Source organism: Hyla sarda, chromosome 3 (assembly GCF_029499605.1).
Source record: "Hyla sarda isolate aHylSar1 chromosome 3, aHylSar1.hap1, whole genome shotgun sequence".
NCBI classification, from domain to species: domain Eukaryota; kingdom Metazoa; phylum Chordata; class Amphibia; order Anura; family Hylidae; genus Hyla; species Hyla sarda.
Genome location: NC_079191.1, coordinates 401,994,158 through 402,013,673, shown reverse-complemented (window position 1 = coordinate 402,013,673; position 19,516 = coordinate 401,994,158). Strand labels below are relative to the sequence as shown.

The 19,516-nt window shown below is 42.1% G+C and overlaps 1 protein-coding gene across 1 annotated transcript; it reads left to right on the top strand.

Annotated features, from left to right (window-relative positions):
* The first annotated feature begins 5 nt into the window (after positions 1-5).
* Positions 6-18,147, top strand: CRIPT (CXXC repeat containing interactor of PDZ3 domain). The gene is made up of 5 exons (XM_056568103.1): positions 6-98; positions 4,737-4,802; positions 7,984-8,038; positions 15,949-16,052; positions 17,919-18,147. The coding sequence occupies exons 1-5, from the start codon at positions 83-85 to the stop codon at positions 17,981-17,983; spliced, it is 306 nt and encodes a 101-aa protein (XP_056424078.1). The 5' UTR covers positions 6-82; the 3' UTR covers positions 17,984-18,147.
* Positions 18,148-19,516: the final 1,369 nt, after the last annotated feature.

The following is a 19,516-nucleotide window of genomic DNA, read 5'->3' as shown; positions in this document are numbered from 1 at the left end:
AGCTGACGGAAGTGACGACACCGGAAGCGCAGTCTTGTTTACGTCTCTTCCCTGTCTGCTGTATATAGGAAGTCAGGACAAGATGGTTTGTGAGAACTGTAAGTGTCCCCGGGCTCAGTGGCTGCTGGGGTGGTCTGTGTATGATCTGTCCTCCCTCCTGGGGGCGCTCTTTGCTCCTTGTGATACATCCGTAGTCTGGCAGCGCCATGTTTTGTTATGTAGTGGTGATTTATGTTAACTCCCTCTAGCTCAGTGTCTCCCAACCAGTGTGCCTCCAGCTGTTGCAAAAGTACAGCTCCCAGGATACCCGGACATGCTGGAAGTTGTAGGTTTGCCACAGCTGGAGACACCCTGGTAGGGAAACACTGCTACAGCTTATCGATTGCCAAACTATTGCAAAACTACATGCTGGGAGTTGTAGTTCTGCAACAGTTTGTGCACCACAGGTTGGAAAACATTGCAGTAGTTGTGGCAGTAACTACAATGCCCAACATGCTCTTCCTTTACACACTGTCAAGGCAATGCTGAGAGTTGTAGTTTAGCAAACATGCAAAAAATATTAAACAGAAGAAACTTTCAGCTCACCACATGCCTATCCTGAAGGGAGAGAGTGTCCGGTACCAGGGAGTGCAGAAGATAAACGCCAAGCCATATCCTTGGTTATTCAGCAATCTAGAAACGAAATTCAAGGGCTCCAGCTCCTCAAAAAATGGTAGTTAAAAAAATGTATTCCATAATGCTTCAAAATCCAAAAAGTACAAACTTAATGGGGAGCATTTATCATTGTAGGTGTAAGTGAAGCATTTATCATTGTAGGTGTAAGTGAAGCATTTATCATTGTAGGTGTAAGTGAAGCATTTATCATTGTAGGTGTAAGTGAAGCATTTATCATTGTAGGTGTAGGTGAAGCATTTATCATTGTAGGTGTAAGTGAAGCATTTATCATTGTAGGTGTAAGTGAAGCATTTATCATTGTAGGTGTAAGTGAAGTATTTTTCTACACTTTTTTTTGTGTGCTGTGATGTGTAGGAGCACCAAATTTATTAAATGGTCGCAGAGCATTTCGTACATTTTGTGCAGGTCACATTTTCTGAAATTTACCTCTTCACATAGAGCTGGGCGGTATGTCCAAATATGTGTATCACGGTATTTTTGTAACTTATGGCGGTTCCACTGTATATAACGGTATTTCTTTCAACCCCCCCCAAAAAAAATCATGTTACCCGCCAGCGCTGTTCTGCTCCCCCCAATTAATTATCAGCCCAGCGGGGTATTACTCACATGTCAAGCACTGCCCTCCTCCTCTTTGTTGGGGGCCGCTGGCGCTGGAACTCACTTTACGCCAGTGGTCTCCAACCTGCGGACCTCCAGATGTTGCAAAACTACAACTCCCAGCATGCCCGGACAACCAACGGCTGTCCGGGCATGCTGAGAGTTGTAGTTTTGCAACAGCTGGAGGTCCGCAGGTTGGAGACCACTGCTGTACGCTGTATTCCTATGCCTGGGCTGCAAAAGATAAAGAAAATAAACTTTAACTTACCTACGTCGGCCTCACGCTGGGGACTGGAACGTCGGACAGCCGTCAGCCTATCACCGTTCGCAGCGATGTCCCGCCCCGGCCAGTGATAGGCTGAGCCCACTGTTATGTAAGAATAGTAATTCAACTTGGCTTCAAGAAACACTGGGAAAAACAGTACTTTCACTGTATATACACAAGACCCAATTCAGCAAAGTTTCAAAAAATCAATAAATATATACTGGATCGTTCCTATAATTCTCCACTGTAAATGAATCACATCGGTATAATATAACTATGTATTTGATCAATTCCAATATAGACCATAACCCAAACAACAATGTCAATATCCACAGAGACGCATCATTGCGTTTTTTGGGTTATGGTCTATATTGGAATTGATCAAATACATAGTTATATTATACCGATGTGATTCATTTACAGTGGAGATCCATGGTGTATAATGTGTATACCCACCTCGTAGAGGTAAAAAGTTTTTTTTTCGAATTTTGTTGAAAAGAGAAGCCTGTTGGACATTAGTATTTTATACAGGGTGTCCGTTGAGTGTGAATTACAGGAACTATCCAGTATATATATTTATGTTTTTTTTTTTTGTTGAAATTTTGCAGAATTGGGTCTTGTTTATATACAGTGAAAGTACTGTTTTTCCCAGTGTTTCTTGAAGCTATGTTGAATTACTATTCTTGAATATAATTGAAGTTCGCGTTCTTCTGGGATAATTTGTTACAAGTCCTTCCAGCTGGAAGGAGCTCAACCTGTAGTAGGTGAAACTATGTATTGTATGAGAGTGAACACCTCAATATATAAAAACTATGCAGAGTGTGAGGGTCTCATGCCATGACTAAGAACATTATTGTTGGAAACGCGTCGGTTGACGTGGCGTTTTTAACTCACCAGAGCACATTATGTTTGCCTTTGTCCTTTTTGGATTTTAAAGCATTATGGAATAAAACTTAGAATTTTTTAACTACCATTTTTTGTGGAGCTGGAGCCCTTGAATTTCGTTTCTAGTTTGCAAACAGCTGGAGAGCCACAGGTTGGATAAACATTACTCAAGCTGTTGCAGAAAGTATTACTCCCAGCATACCCTCGCGGTCACTCACTGTCTGGGCATACTGGGAGTTGTAGTTTTGCCACAGACCACTAAATGAGGACATGAATATCTAATGTTTAATACAAACTAATGCACTAACATTATTTTAATCCTTAGGGGTATGTACATACAGTGTGCTGCTGCCCAGCTTCTAGAACAGTGTTGAAAAACAACTCCCAGCATGCCTGCTGCAGATCTCCTTTATAGGGGTGTTCCAGCGTTCTGACCACACCCCCTCTTGATGTCACGTCATGCCCCCTCCATTCATGTCTATGTGTCTTCTGATAGACATGAAGGGAGAGGGTGTGACCATTATGTCACGACCACTGCCGCAGGAACCCAACGTTCTGAACAAATGCCGGGTTCCTGCGGCAGTGGTCATGACATAATGGCCACGCCCCTAATGCGGGTGATCGCAGGGGGACCCAGCAGTGGGACTCCCGCGATCAGACATCTCCCGTGATCGAGACAATCCCATAGACATACATTGTAAGATTGTCTCTGTCACACGGCACAGAGTGGGGAAAGAACAAGCCTAGCGTTCTCTTCAACCTGCTCATTCTAGCGATCAGTCAGGGTGTGAACACTCAGACCCCGACCAATCAAAAGTGTTGACTTGTCTCTGCAACATGTCATACGTTTGTATTGTTTGTTTTTTTTAAGTGACAGCTGCCATTTAAAGGGGTAATCAAACCCTAAAAATACCCCATAGCTGAGAGCAGATCAGGTTAGTAATATTCTTATCATGTGGATACATCCCCTGTACGGTGATATACCACACACAGCACATGTTGTATTATGTCTTATGTGTGGATGCAAACATGGTATCGCTGGTGTAGGATATGACAATATGGATTTCTTCACCATTCTCCGCTGAATTTCCTCTGCATGGAGCAAGAAAGTGATCCACATTCGGTGCTTACGTCTGCTGTAATCTTCTGTAGATATTAGCGTTTTCCCATTGACAAACTAGACTGTCAGGCAGATTTCATCGGATGACTGAACATCAACGTGTGAACAGAGCAGGGAAATTCCCGTTTAAATCAATGGGAGTCTGCTGCAAGTGGAATCTGCACAAGATCTCCATATTGTGAACAGAGCCTTTGTATACTACTAGTTGTTGTCTTGGTTGGAGTATGCAGGCGCCTACTTTTCTCTGACAATCTTGTACGTTTTATATTACATATATATATACCTATATACCTATGTACCTATATACCTATATACATTAGGTTGAAAACAGTTCATCAAGTCCAACCTTTATCCATATTGTATCCCTACTGTGTTGATCCAGAAGAAGGCAAAAAAACCCTTATGAGGCTGATGCCAATTGCCCCATACTATGGGAAAAATTTCTTCCCGACTTCAAATATGTCATCAGAATAAATCCCTGGATCAATGTTGTTATTCTCTAAAAATGTATCCAGGCCCCTCCTTTTCTCTTTCTTATTGAGTTCCCCGTCTGTGCTGGTTTTGAAACATTCTTTCCTCTACATGTAGAGGATGCCTCCTTGTTTTAAATACAGTTCTGGGTTTAAAGGGGTACTCCACCCCTAGACATCTTATCCCCTATCCAAAGGGGCCCCGTGATCGACAGTAATCAGACCCGGAGTGAACACGCTCCGGGGACTGATCTTAACGGGGTGCGGCGTTCAAGATCATGGGGTCCCTAGCGGCGGGACCCCTGCGATCAAGCATCTTATCCAAAGGATAGGGGATAAGATGACTTAGTACCGAAGTACCCCTTTAAATAGGACATGGGAGAGATCTCTGTACTGCACCTGATATACATTACTGTACTTATACATTGACATCTTAGGGGCGACCTAATAACTTCTTTCTTAACTAAATGACCCTAATTCTGATAGTCTTTCTGGGTACTGTAGTCCTCCCATTCCCCATATTACCCTGGTTGCCCGTCTTTGAACCCTCTCCAGCTCCACTACATCTTTCTTGTACACTGGTGCCCAGTACTGTACACAGTATTCTATGTGTGATCTGACCAATACTGTACACAGTATTCTATGTGTGATTATGTTCTTTAATGATAAATGTATACCGATGACCAATACATGACTCACACCAACGGACATGTCTGTTTTACAGGTGAGAAGAAGTTGGGCACAGTCATCACTCCAGATACATGGAAGGCAGGGGCCAGGAATACCACAGGTAAATCACAGCTTCTTTCTATGACATGGGGTGATTTTATCTATAATGCTTTTCCAACTATAACCCAAGGGGGTCACTCATTATACAGTTCAATATAATGTTGAAGAAGAAAGCAACTTCGGCACATGTGTGCATCCCCAGGTCGGCAGATAAGAGGTGCTTCACGTGTAGATGTAGCAAGTATTCTATTATGCATAAATCATGAAGAAAGACTGAGCACTCACCATTATCTTGCAGAATCTGTTCAGTCTTTATTCAAAAAAGATCTTCTGGGGTACAGGAGCTGGATGGGAGAGCGGTGTGCTGGCGTGGGGGGGGGAGGAGGACTGGGCCACGGACCATATCGCGCGTGATGCGCTTCGTGGCCCAGTCCTTCCCCCAGGCCAGTACACCGCTCTCCCATCCAGCTCCTGTACCCCAGAAGATCTTTTTTGAATAAAGACTGAACAGATTCTGCAAGATAATGGTGAGTGCTCAGTCTTTCTTCATGATTTATACTCATTATACAGTGTTTTCATTGGAATTTTTAGCCAAAGCAGGAGTGGAACTGACACAGAGAAAATCTATAATTTGAAGATTTGCACCTTTTCTGTGTTTTAGGCCCAAAACACAAAAAATAATAAACAAAATAGTATGTGAACCCAGTGTTATATATTTTGGCCCTGATCAATCAATCGGCCTAAAACCAACACTATCCGATTTAGCCCATAGCAACCAATCACAGCTTAGGTTTCACTTTACCAGAGCTCATTAAGATATGAAAGCCGAGCTGTAATTGGTTACTATGGTCAAAACCAGAAAGTCCTGTTTTCATGTGTTAAAAAAGGGGCTAAAATGTGCCTAGGTCTGACTCCAATAACAAATGGAGGGAGACGTCTCTTCTGCCGCCCTCTGCTAATACTTCCTGCTGCTTTCTCTGACATCCTCTTCTTTAAGTAGGGGTATTTTCTAATTGTTGGTGCTGCTTTTCTGACCATCATATTTATTTTTTATACATTCTGACACCAGGCTAGACCAGTTTTTCCCAACCAGGGTGCCTCCAGCTGTTGCAAAACTACAACTCCCAGCATGCTGGGAGTTGTAGTTTTGCAACAGCTGGAGGCACCCTGGTTGGGAAACAGTGGTATAGACAGTGCAAAGTGTTTGGTATTTCTGGGGCATTCGTAGACCTTTCTTAAAGGGGTTATCCAGGAAAAAAACTTTTTATATATATAACAACTGGCTCCAGAAAGTTAAACAGATTTGTAAATGACTTCTATTAAAAAATCTTAATCCTTTCAGTACTTATGAGCTGATGAAGTTGAGTTGTTCTTTTCTGTCTAAGTGCTCTCTGATGACACGTGTCTCGGGAACCACCCAGTTTAGAAGCAAATCCCCATAGCAAACCTCTTCTACTCCGTGCAGTTTCCGAGACAAGCAGAGATGTCAGCAGAGAGCACTGTTGCCAGACAGAAAACAACAACTCAACTTCAGCAGCTGATAATTATTGAATGGATTAAGATTTTTTTTTATAGAAGTAATTTATCTTTCTCCAGCCAGTTGATATAAAAAAAATGAAAAATTTTTTTTTTCCTGGAATACCCCTTTTTTAAAGTAATTTAAATTTTACCTGTGTGAAAATAAATGATGACATTTTGCAGTCCTGATATTTGCTGACATCTAGTGGTCAACTACAGGTTGGATATAAGACAATTATGTAGTTGTAAAACTTACGTTCAGAATTCAGTGGGAGGATTTCAGGGGGTTGTTTCCAAAGATAATCCCCCTCCGACCGCCGATACGCCTTTTATACGTTGACTTGACAGTCGTTGAACATATAGCTTTTGAGCACGCTCTCCGGCTGATGCCGGCTGTGTCTTAAAAATCACACTTGCCCGCGACTGCTGGGAGCAGCCTTCAATCCGATCCCGGCAGGTTAACCCTCTAAATGCCATGATCAATAGCGATCACGACTTTAGAGAGTAACATTAGTACTGTCCCTGTCAGCTGTCCGGTAGGCACCCCTTTAACACAATTGCAGAAAGACGATCAGGTACTATAGCGGGACTTCTGAAGACTTCTGTGCCTGTCACGATAAATCATTTTGTACGGCCGGCCTCAGGACGGCTGCGGATTAGCCCCACTGAATGCTGAATATTTTGCAGTGTATTTTACCGATGAACTCTAGAATGAGTTACTAAGGCTGGGTTCACACTACGGAATTTCCGCCTTCATTTCCGCTTTGAAATTGCAGGTGGAAATTCCGCTTGCGTAAATGTATAGTGTAGTGAATGGGTTTGCGTTCACAAATTCACACTTCGGAATTTGTGAACAGAAAATCCGCTTGGAAATTTCCGCCTGAAGAATGGCGTTGCTCTATCATCAGGTGGAAATCCGCGCAGAACACATTGCAGTCTATTGGAGACTGCGGTGTCCGCGCGGTCCTAGCGCCGACTGATTCAGTCAGCTCTGGCCGCACTCGGATTCCGTAGTTTGAACCTAGCCTAAGAGAGTAAGAAATGGTGCTATACAGCGGTCCCTCAACTTACAGTGGCCTTAGGTTACAATATAAAATTATCTTTTCTGGACCATTGTAACGTGAACTCAGACCCAACATACATTTTTACAGACAGTCCAGATCTGCAAAGTGTCTCATTGGCTGGAAGAACTGACCAATCACATTGGGCATTCACTGGTAAAACCCCTGTATTACTTAAGTGCCTGCACTGACTGGCTGGTACAGGGAGGTATTACATGTTCTGTACTCCTTACCTGTGCCAGGGTTAGCTGCTCCTTTGGACACCAGGTGAGAGCGGCTCCATGTTACTTTTTTAGGACATTGTGTACTGCACAGGACCCTGAAGAAGCTCCTGTCCTCTACATAGACAGTGATTACAGCTCCCAGCAGATCTTTATTACTTTTATATGTACGGACTTGCTTTATCTGTATAAGTTATATTCCTTTTTCCCTCTAATCCTCACTTTTTCCTATTTTCGGATGGCATTTTGGCTCTTCAGAAACAATAACCAGGTTCCATAGAGTTATGGTCTCAACATACAATGGTCGTCCTGGAACCGATTTAATATTGTAACTTGAGGGGCCACTGTAATAACTTTTATATAATGGACATGGTTGCTCCTAATTTGTTGATATTTTTAATATCTATGAACTGTACAATTTATTTTATTATTTAACTTGCAGAAAGCGGTGGCCGGAAGCTGAACGAAAATAAAGCACTGACAGCAAAGAAAGCGAGGTTAGTGGGTTGCATGTACAGTCATGGCCATAAATGTTGGCACCCCTGAAATTTTTCAAGAAAATGAAGTATTTCTCACAGAAAATGATTGCAGTAACACATGTTTAGCTATACACATGTTTATTCCCTTTGTGTGTATTGGAACTAAACCAAAAAAGCAAATTGGACATAATGTCACACCAAACCCCAAAAATTGGCTGGAGACAAGTAATGGCACCCTTTCAAAATTGTGGAAAAATAAGACTGTTTCAAGCATGTGATGCTTCTTTAATCTCACCTGGGGCAAATAACAGGTGAGGGCAATATAAAAATCCCACCTGAAAGCAGATAAAAAGGAGAGAAGTTCACTTGCATTGTGTGTCTGTGTGTGCCACACGAAGCATGGACAACAGAAAGAGGAGAAGAGAACTGTCTGAGGACTTGAGAACCAAAATTGTGGAAAATATAAACAATCTCAAGGTTACAAGTCCATCTCCAGAGATCTAGATTCGCATTTGTCCACAGTGCGCAACATTATCAAGAAGTTTGCAACCCATGGCACTCTAGCTAATCTCCCTGGACGTAGACGGAAGAGAAAAATTGATGAAAGGTGTCAATGCAAGATAGTCCGGATGGTGGATAAGCAGCCCCAAACAAATTCCAAAGATATTCAAGCTGTCCTGCAGGCTCAGGGAGCATCAGTGTCAGCACAAACTATCCGTCGACATTTAAATGAAATAAAACGCTATGGCAGGAGACCCAGGAGGACCCCACTGCTGACACAGACCTAAAAAAGCAAGACTACATTTTTCCAAAATGAACTTGAGTAAGCCAAAATCCTTCTAGGAAAACATCTTGTGGACAGATGAGACCAAGATAGAGCTTTTTGGTAAAGCACATCCTTCTACTGTTTACCGAAAACAGAATGAGTCCTACAAATAAAAGAACACAGTACCTACAGTGAAATATGGTTGAGGTTCAATGATGTTTTTGGGTTGTTTTGCTGCCTCTGGCACTGGGTGCCTTGAATGTGTACAAGGCATCATGAAATTGAGGATTACCAATGGATTTTGGGTCGCACTGTACAGCCCAGTGTCAGAAAGCTGGGTTTGTGTCCGAGATCTTGGGTCTTCCAGCAGGACAATGACCCCAAACATACGTCAAAAAGCCCCAGAAATGGATGGCAACAAAGCGCTGGAGAGTTCTGAAGTGGCCGGCAATGAGTCCAGATCTAAATCTCATTGAACACCTGTGGAGAGATCTTAAAATTGCTGTTGGGAAAAGGCGCCTTCCAATAAGAGAGACCTGGAGCAGTTTGCAAAGGAAGAGTGGTCCAACATTCCGGCTGAGAGGTGTAAGAAGCTTATTGATGGTTATAGGAAGCGATTGATCTCAGTTATTTTTTCCAAAGGGTGTGCAACCAAATATTAAGTTAAGGGTGCCAATAATTTTGTCCAGCTCATTTTTTGAGTTTGGTGTGACATTTATGTCCAATTAGCTTTTTCCCTTTTTTGGTTTAGTTCAAATACACGTACTCGCCAATACCAATTATCGATACAGGGTTGTTTTTTTTTTTTTATTTTTTTTTTTTTTAATGGGAAAAAGGGCTTTTTTATATAAAAAAAAAAAAAAAAGATTTTTTTTATTTAATAGGGGGGGGATTCAAAGTTTTATTAGGGAAGGGGTTAATTCACATTTATTATTATTATTATTTATTTTTTACACTTTTTTTTAATCCACATAGAGGACTATTACATGCAATCTGTAGATTACATATACTGATCAATGATATGCCATTGCATAGCATTAATCAGTGTTATCGGCACTCCTTTACTACTGCCTGCCATGGATGGCTGCAATAAATGAGCGACGATTGGACGGCACAGAGCACGATAAGGCAGCTCCGGCCGTCCTCTCAGCTGATCAGGATCCCGATCAGCATCCCTGAGCTAACCGGCAGTCAACTTCTGGATTTTTTGGACGCCGCAATCAACTTTGAACCCGATGTCTATAGGGTTAATGCCGGACATCACCGCGATCGGTGATGTTTGGCATTAGCCACAGGTCCCGGCTATGACGCGCTCAGCTGCTGGGTGCGCTGCATAGTTCGCCACCTCTGTGATACCTGCCGGCGGGGGTCCCGCCGACGAGTATCGGATTAGGTATCAGGGACATTTGCATGCGTACAAGTACTCCCTACTTGAGATACATTTTTTATGCATAAAGACCCAAAAATGTGTCTCAGCAAGAAGGGGGGTGTGGCGTGTCAGAAAAGGGGAAGTAGCTTAAAATGTCATACCATGCGCCAAAAGTGCACTAAAGTGTGCAAAAATTTTGGTGCACTTTTGGCGCATGGTATCATATTTTAAGTAACATACCCTACTAATACTGTTAGCAGGGTATGTTGCTTAAAAAACTGCGAAACTGTGCTGTCCCACCTGTACCCCCTGCCTCCTTCACCTCCCCGACATGGACTGTCATGATCCGCTACATGGAATAATGTCCACGCGTCTTACAGCAGTGGTGAGTTGCCGAATCTTTTCTTCTACATTGTTTCACCTACTCATACTGTCTTACGTGACAGTCTAGACCAGTGTTTCCCAATCAGGGTGCCTCCTGCTGTCCGGGCATGCTGGGAGTTGTTTTGCAACAACTCGAGGCACTCTGTTTGGGAAACCCTGGTATAGTAAATGTCCTTTTGATAACATTTAATTTAATATCCATTACTCTGTTCTGATAAAAAACATTTTTATGTATTATGTTCATGGAAAGCATGGCTTTGTTTTTATGATCCATACCTGCAAGTCATGTGATGTGATTGTGCTGCCTGCAGTCACCACTAGGGGAGCTTACTTCACACTTTATGTTCAATATATAAAAAGTTTGCAGTAAGCTCCTAAGTTCCTCATAGTGGCCGCAGCAAGCAGAGTTTTATAGTTTATCATTTGTCTGTGCAGGGCACTTGGAGCTTTGCTTAAAAAAAAAAAAAAGTAGATAAAGAGATATAAGAAATCAATAAGCACAGGTTTTTATTTAAAAAAATAAATAAATAAATAAATAATATATAATTTGCATGTGTAAACATAGATGATCATGACATAGTAATCATAATGGTGATCAAAAGTAAAAAATAACATCATAAGGGGACCATCATAGTGAGCAATAAAATCATACACAAAGCCGTGTTCACAAACACAAACAAAACCTGTGGTCCCGAATCTACTATAGTGTCCAGCTCACAGTGTACATAACCATTTACTAACTTCAGTTCGGGCGGGAGGTGCAGGTCAGATCCCCGGGTGTGTGTGTGTGTATATATGTATGTATATATATATATATATATATATATATATATATATATATATATATATATATATATATATATATTATATATATAATTATATAAATTTTATCCTGAAATGAATTGATGAAGAGGAGTAAACTTTATGTTCACACAGTGGAAAACGTGCGTACATTCTGCACACTTGCACGTTCTGCAATATCACCCTGTGTAAAAGGGACAACTATTAGCCGTCGAACGAGCAACTGGTACTTTGTCATCTAACCAGGCAGTTTTGATCTGTCAAAAATAATCATTGCTCTTAAGCCGCACATCTCCCCATGTATTAAGGAATGTGCAGTTAGAGAATTACACTAATTTACAGCGTGACTTGAGCTTTCAAAGGATCCTTACTGCTGTGTTTGCAGAGGACCGCACACACAGGATGCAGTTGTAGCAAATACTTTGAAATATTAAAGGTGCTTGCCCCCGATAGGCACTTATTCACGAACTGCAGGATAGGGGACATGGACTGGTGGCGGTCTGACCACTGCAGACATTATGATCTGGGGTCCTATTTATGGACTGATCAGAGCTAGCACTCCGCTATCCTTGTCTGGCCCATTACGTGTTTAAAGGGGTACTCCAATGGAAAACATTTTCTTTTAAATCAACTGGTGCCAGAAAGTTAAACAGATTTGTAAATGACTTCTATTAAAAAATCCCAATCCTTCCAGTACTTATCAGCTTCTGTATATTACAGAGGAAGTTTATTTTCTTTTTTAATTTCCTTTCTGCCTGACTACAAGTGCTCTCTGCTGACACCTCTGTCCATGTCAGGAACTGTCCAGAGTAGGAGCAAATCCAATAGCAAACCTCTCATGCTCTGGACAGTTACTGACATGGACAGAGGTGTCAGCAGAGAGCACTGTGGTCAGACAGAAAGGAAATTCAAAAAGAAAAGAACTTCCTGTGGATTATACAGTAGCTGATAAGTACTGGAAGGATTGAGATTTTTTAATAGAAGTAATTTACAAATCTGTTTAACTTTCTGGCACCAGTTGATTTAAAAGAAAATGTTTTCCAGTGTAGTACCCCTTTAAATGAAATAAAGCGTGTTTGTGGTGCTCGTCTGTGGCCCAGGATGTCATTCAACTAAGGGGCACACAGGACACCCTGATCTTGTCATTGGGAGGGTCCCAGGAGTTGGACCACCACCAATCAGAGAGAATCCCTTATTCTGTTTATAGTGGTTAGAAATCTTACCCCGCAAGTGGATCCTAATTTTTTTTTTTTTTTTTTTTTTTTTTTTTTTACACACACACAGGAAGCAAACGCACCCCTGATCTTTACCTATTACTTTAAAAGCTTTATTATACTAAGGCTTTTTTGATAAAAGAAACTAAAACCACATACAAAGCAAGAATCCATTGTGAATAATATAATCCTCTGCAGTGCACACCTCTGACACCGCGTATGTTATTCCGTATTGACCCAGACAAATGTTCATGACGATGTAACCATGGAGACCAAGCAATAATTCGGCTGCCAGGAAATGTGCTGCTAGTAAAGGTTACTGCTATTTCCAGCCCTCAGTATTGGGAGAACCTTCCACGGCTTCTTGTGTCTTGTACATTATGACTCCATTACGTTGCTTTACATTAAACTATGTAGTGAAATGTCATCTGTGCAGCCGATGATTCCATCTACCATAAATCATCTCCTCAACAATGGAAAAACCCTCCTGAAAATATCACTTCTTATATTGTAGATATAAACTAAATAGAGTAACTAAAAAGTAAAAAGTGATGGGGGTTAAACGGGTTCTCCACCATAAGGTGATTTTAGTACGTACCTGGCAGACAGTAATGGACATGCATAGGAAGGCTTGTCTTGGGGCTAAATGGCTATGTTGAGGGATTACCATAACTAGTATTCCTGTTCGAGTTTTCTTCTTTTGCCTACAAATCCCATAATTCCATTTTCCTCCCTCCCATCAGCCAACCCATCCATTGAAACATAAATGAGCTGCATCCATCAAAAGACCTGTGGTTTTCAATCAGGGTGCCTACAGCTGTTTTTTGTCTATTACGGCCACAAGTTCCATCCTTACTACGGATAATTCCATGGAGAATGCAAGTATTTACTAAAAAACCAACGCGACCAGAGAGGTGGTAGATCTTCCTTATTGTAGATTTAGATATATTTCAAGATTCCCTGAAAAATTGGTGCCCTTTTTACTGCAGTTTTAGAAAATTCACTACATCAAAAAAGCAAAAAAAAACGCACCACAACCTAAATAAAAAATAAAGCAATTCAGCTAAAAGTTGGGGTTACAGATATTCTACCGTTTTGTGTCTTCAGCCCTCCGTGATAACATTTTCTTATGTGATCCAATCCTTCCATCTTTCCCCTATGACTTGATAAGGCAGTGTTTACCAAACGGTGTGTCTCCAGCTGTTGCAAAACTACAACTTCCAGCATGCCTGGACAGCCTACGACTTGCTGAGGCAGTGTTTACCAAACAGTGTGTCTCCAGCTGTTGCAAAACTACAACTCCCAACATGCCTGGACAGCCGAAGGCTGTCCGGGCATGCTGGGAGTTGTAGTTTTGCAACAGCTGGAGACACACTGTTTGGAAAACACGGTGCTAAAGGTAGCATTGCAAGGGCAGACCCATGCCTGTTGTGAGCGCCGATCAAGTAGATTGGCGCTCATGTGCGGAGCCACTTACACGGCTCAATTACCATGTGTGCGCAGCTATACGTACGATCGCTAGATCATTCATGTGGCTCTTCCACCATTGTCGCCTGATGGACTATGTTTTTTTGCCTGCTTTAAAAAAAATAAACAATAAAAAATCTGCCCAACAAACCAGTGTCAGGGTGCGTTCACACGCTCTCTGTTTTTGCGGGTTTTCCGCAGCGTATTACAAAGGGGCGGGCTCTTCTGGGCTGTCCATAGCAGATTGTCCGCGGCGGAATTTACGCTGCGGAAAATCCGCCGTGGACAATCTGCTATGGACAGCCAAGAAGAGCCCGCCCCTTTCAAATACGCTGCGGAAAACCCGCAAAAACAGAGCGTGTGAACGCACCCTCAGCATATTCGTCAGCCTGTTTCGCCAGTTATCGCCCTCGTGTATTGGGCCCATACCAAATACTTGAAAGCTGTACAGCCCTTTTAAAGGGGTACTCCACTGGAAAACATTTTCTTTTTAAATCTACTGGTGCCAGAAAGTTAAACAGATTTGTAAATGATAGCAAACTTGATAGAAGAAATGAAAAGCCGGCAACTCGCCAATCTTCCAACTGTGTACACAACATTATTCTCAAAATTGGCCAGATACAGGTTAGCGTATGTACAGGACACCGGTGTCCCCATCTCCGCACTAAAAAGGGCGCCCCCTGATTCATCTCCCATATAATGGAAGCACATGGAGGAAGCCATGAACAACTGAAGTTCGCCGGCATCGAAAAAGGTTACACCCATACCGGGTACGAGATCCGATAAGAATCTCCTGAGAAGAGAAACCCACTGGATCATTGCCACTGATGCAACAGGCGTCCTAGGGCTCAATGACAAAGTTGATGTATCCGTTTGCTTTTAAACTTTTGTATTTGTAATTGTATTTAGTTCTTTTTCGCTGTGGTTATAATAGATAATTAATAACCTTCCTACCTTCAGTGACGTCAATGTCGAAGTGAATGGGGTTTGGTAGTAGTAATTATCCACCTGTACTTAAGGTGACATGTTCCGGTCTAGAGTCAGGCCCGTCGAAGCACTAAATAGTGCGAAACATTGGTGTCGCCTCTCAGTGGTACCCCCCGATAACATCTATGCATCCCCCCCATGATGTACTGATTGTTGTGAGTATGTGCAAATAAATTTGGAAGATTGGGGAGTTGCCGGGTTTTCATTTCTTCTATCAAGTTTGCTACAGTATTATACTTCTACAAGCCAGAGCACCACTTAGCCACCAGTAAAACCGCAGTAGGGACTTTGTATCCAGTAACAGAGAGGTACAGAAGTAGGCAGTGCCGAATTTCTTCATTTTTTTCCTTTCAGATTTGTAAATTACTTACGGTATATTAAAAAATCCCAATCCTTTCAGTACTTATCAGCTGCTGTATACTACAGAGAAAGTTCTTTTCTTTTTGAATTTCCTTTCTGTCTGACCACAGTGCTCTCTGCTGACACCTCTGTCCATTTCAGGAATTGTAGAGTAAGAGCAAATTCCCATAGCAAACCTCTTTTGCTCTGGATAGTTCCTGACACGGACAGAGGTGTCAGCAGAGAGCACTGTGGTCAGACAGAAAGGAAATTCAAAAAGAAAACCATTTCCTCTGTAGTATACATAATCTAAAAAGTACTGGAAGGATTGGGATTTTTTAATAGAAGTCATTTACAAATCTGTTTAACTTTCTGGCACCAGTTGATTTAAAAGAAAATGTTTTCCAGTGAAGTACCCCTTTAACACACCTCTATTCTTGCACATCTCATACCTTCTCTGTTGTGAGAGGTGAATCTGTGCAGCCTTTTTTTTTTTTTTTTTTTTTAAATGATTTCTTACACTCATGAAGTACAAATTTTCGATCCCATAGTTTAGGATTAATCCTATAATACTAACCTTATCTTTTTGTTCTTGTCTTAGGTTTGACCCGTATGGTAAAAATCGGTTTGCAATATGTCGTATCTGCAAAAGTTCAGTTCATCAGGCAGGATCTCACTATTGCCAAGGTTGTGCTTATAAAAAGGGTAAGTAATGAAAATGCATTGATCCTGCGGATAGGGGATACGTTTTCCCAAACTGGTTAACTGGTGTTCGTTATGCATGCCCATGAAAGGTTAAAGGGGTAGTCCAGTGGTGAAAAAATTATCCCCTATCCTAAGCATAGGGGATAAGTTTCAGATCGCGGGGGGTCCGACTGCTGGGGCCCCCCAAGATCTCCTGTACGGGGCCCCAGCTCGCTGGCCAGATAGCGGGTGTCGACCACCGCACGAAGCGTCATCCGACACACACCCTCAATACATCACTATGGCAGAGCCAAAGATTGCCAAAGGCAGTGCTCCGACTCTGACATAGAGTTGCATTGAGGGGGCATGTCAGCCGCTGCTTCATGCCATGATCAATATGCCCCCTCCCCGCGGGCTGCCGGGGCCCCGTACAGGAGATCGTGGGGCGGCCCCAGCGGTCGGACCCCCGTGATCTGAAACTTATCCCCTATGCTTAGGATAGGGGATACGTTTTTCACCACTGGATATCTCCTTTAAATTGAGGGGTGCGGAGTGGCCCCACTACACACTTATTAGAAAGGGTTGGGGGGTTCTATGAAGTCCCTGGCATCTAAGCTCTTAGTATAGGAAGAACCCTTTGCACCCATGATACCACTAAACCAGTAGGACAGGCCAAAGACCGAAATTAGAGGGGCACTCCGGTGGAGATTTTTTTTTTTATATATAGATTTTTTTTAAATCAATTGTTTCCAGAAAGTTAAACAGATTTGTAAATTACTTCTGTTTAAAAATCTTAATCTTTCCAGTACTTATCAGCTGCAGTATGCTCCAGTGGAAGTTGTGTAGTTCTTTTCTGTTTAACCACAGTGTTCTCTGCTGACACCTCTGTTCATGCCAGGAACTGTTTGCAGCAGGAGAGGTTTGCTATGGGGATTTGCTCCTGCTCTGGACAGTTCCTGACTTCGTCAGACTGAAAAAAACTAAACAACTTCCTCTGGAGCATACAGCAGCTGATAAGTACTTGAAGGATTAAGATTTTTAAATATGTAATTTACAAAGCTGTTTAACTTTGTGGCACCAGTTGATTAAAAAAAAAAAATGTTTTCCAGCAGAGTACCCCTTTTAAAGAGGTTATTCAGGAACAGAAAAACAGCTGACAGCACTACCCATGTTCTCAGGTTGTGTGTGGTATTGCTGCTCAGTTCCATTGTAGTGAATAGAGCCAAGTTGTAATACCGCACACACCCTGAGGACAGGTGTGGTGCTGTTTTTGGAAGGAATAAGCTCTTTGTCTGACGTATAACCCAGTTATGGTGGGTGACTGTAGTAAGTCTCCTAGTCACATTTAGACCAGGTATAGGCAACCTTCGGCACCGCAGATGTTTGGGACTGCATCTCCTATGATGCTCTGATAGCAAAAATGCTGCCAAAGCATCATGGGAGATGTAGTCCAAAACATCTGCAGTGCTACAGGTTGCCTATGCCTGATTTAGGCTCTTGCAAAAGTTATCCACAGTATAAGCCAAAATACAAATCTGTCTAACTTTCTCTAAAAAAAAAATTTTTCCACTGGAGTACCCCTTTAAATAAGTTTAAAGGGATTGTCTGATTTAGGAAAGTCTATACTTTAGGAGGGCAGTTGCAAAGAGCATCTCACCTATTGAATCCAATGAACAATCTGTAATACTTCACTTCCCCTTCAGTGGCGCTACAGGAGAACTGATCACAGGAAGTCCCTGCCTCAGGACACCATGTAATCAGCTTGGACAACCATTGTAACAAAAATGACACCTTTTAAAAAATTTTAAGTTTTTTAATTTTTTTTTAATTAAATAATAGATTTGATAGAACATCTTCATTCCCTTACGTTTCCTTTTTATTTTCTAGGGATCTGTGCAATGTGCGGAAAGAAAGTCCTGGATACGAAAAATTATAAGCAGACCTCCGTGTAAAGCTGTAAGGACCGTATCATGGGGACTTTGTCCAGATTTAAAGAGAACTGTGTATCATTCGTGTAAATATTACACCTCACTTTTTATTTCCTTTAAAGGGGTACTCCGCTGCTCAGCGTTTGGAACAAACTGTTCCGAACGCTGGCGCTCGTGACGTCATAGTCCCACCCCCTCATGATGTCCCGGCCCGCCCCCTTCAATGCATGTCTATGGGAGGGGGCGTGACGTCTGTCACGCCCCCTCCCATAGACTTGCATTGAGGGGGTGGGATGTGATGTCATGAGGGGGCGGGGCTATAATGTCACGAGCGCCAGCGTTCGGAACAGTTTGTTCCAAACGCTGAGCAGCGGAGTACCCCTTTAAGACATTAAGACATCCGAGATTGTCTTCAATGAATTTTGGTGGACGACTTCTTAGTCTGTTGTTCGTATAAATTTTTTCATATTTTTTTGATTTAATTTATATCCTTTATTACTTTTAGTAAGTTATTTTCATAAATCACTAGTAAAGATAACTGTTTGTTCACACTCATGCCTTGACTCCTGGGTAGAATAGTGCTGCGGTTTGGTCCGATCATCATGAGTAGAGATGAGCGAACTTACAGTAAATTCGATTCGTCGCGAACTTCTCGGCTCGGCAGTTGATGACTTTTCCTGCATAAATTAGTTCAGACTTCAGGTGCTCCCGTGGGCTGGAAAAGGTGGATACATTCCTAGGAAAGAGTCTCCGAGGACTGTATCCACCTTTTCCAGCCCACGGGAGCACCTGAAAGCTGAACTAATTTATGCAGGACAAGTCATCAACTGCCGAGCCGAGAAGTTCGTGACAAATCGAATTTACTATAAGTTCGCTCATCTCTACTCATGAGTAATAGAAATCTGAAGAAACAAAACCTAAAAAGCAGTGTGAACAGAGCCCAATATGTACCGCTTAACCGGCTGATCTGTGCCCTGCAAAGACTCCAGGCTTTAGGAGCTTTGTAAAATAAACTGTTTTTAAAATCGATGACGTGTGATGGTTGTTATCAATGTGAAACTTTTTTGGGTTGACCTGTTTCTAAGGCAGTGTTTTTTTTTATATATATATATATTTTTTTTTTTACCTCCTGCTGTTGCAAAACTACAACTCCCATCATGCTCGGACAGCCAGCGGCTGTCCGGGCATGCTGGGAGTTGCAGTTTTTCAACAGCTGGAGGCACCTAGGTTGGAAAAGCCTGTCCTATACCATAGATTCACCGTAGTATTTACATTCAGGTCTGTTTTATATAGCATGCGAAAGTGGTTAAATTAAGTTAACAAAATGAACATTACCATAATGGCACAGTACATAGGGGGAGATTTATCAAAACCTGTCCGGAGGAAAAGTTGCTGAGTTGCCCATAGCAACCAATCAGATCGATGCTTTCATTTTTTCACAGGCCTTCTTAAAAATGAAAGAAGCGATCGGATTGGTTGCTATGGGTAATTGGGCAAGTTTTCCTCTGCACAGGTTTTGATAAATTTCCCCCCCCTTTGTATACACACAATGGGGGA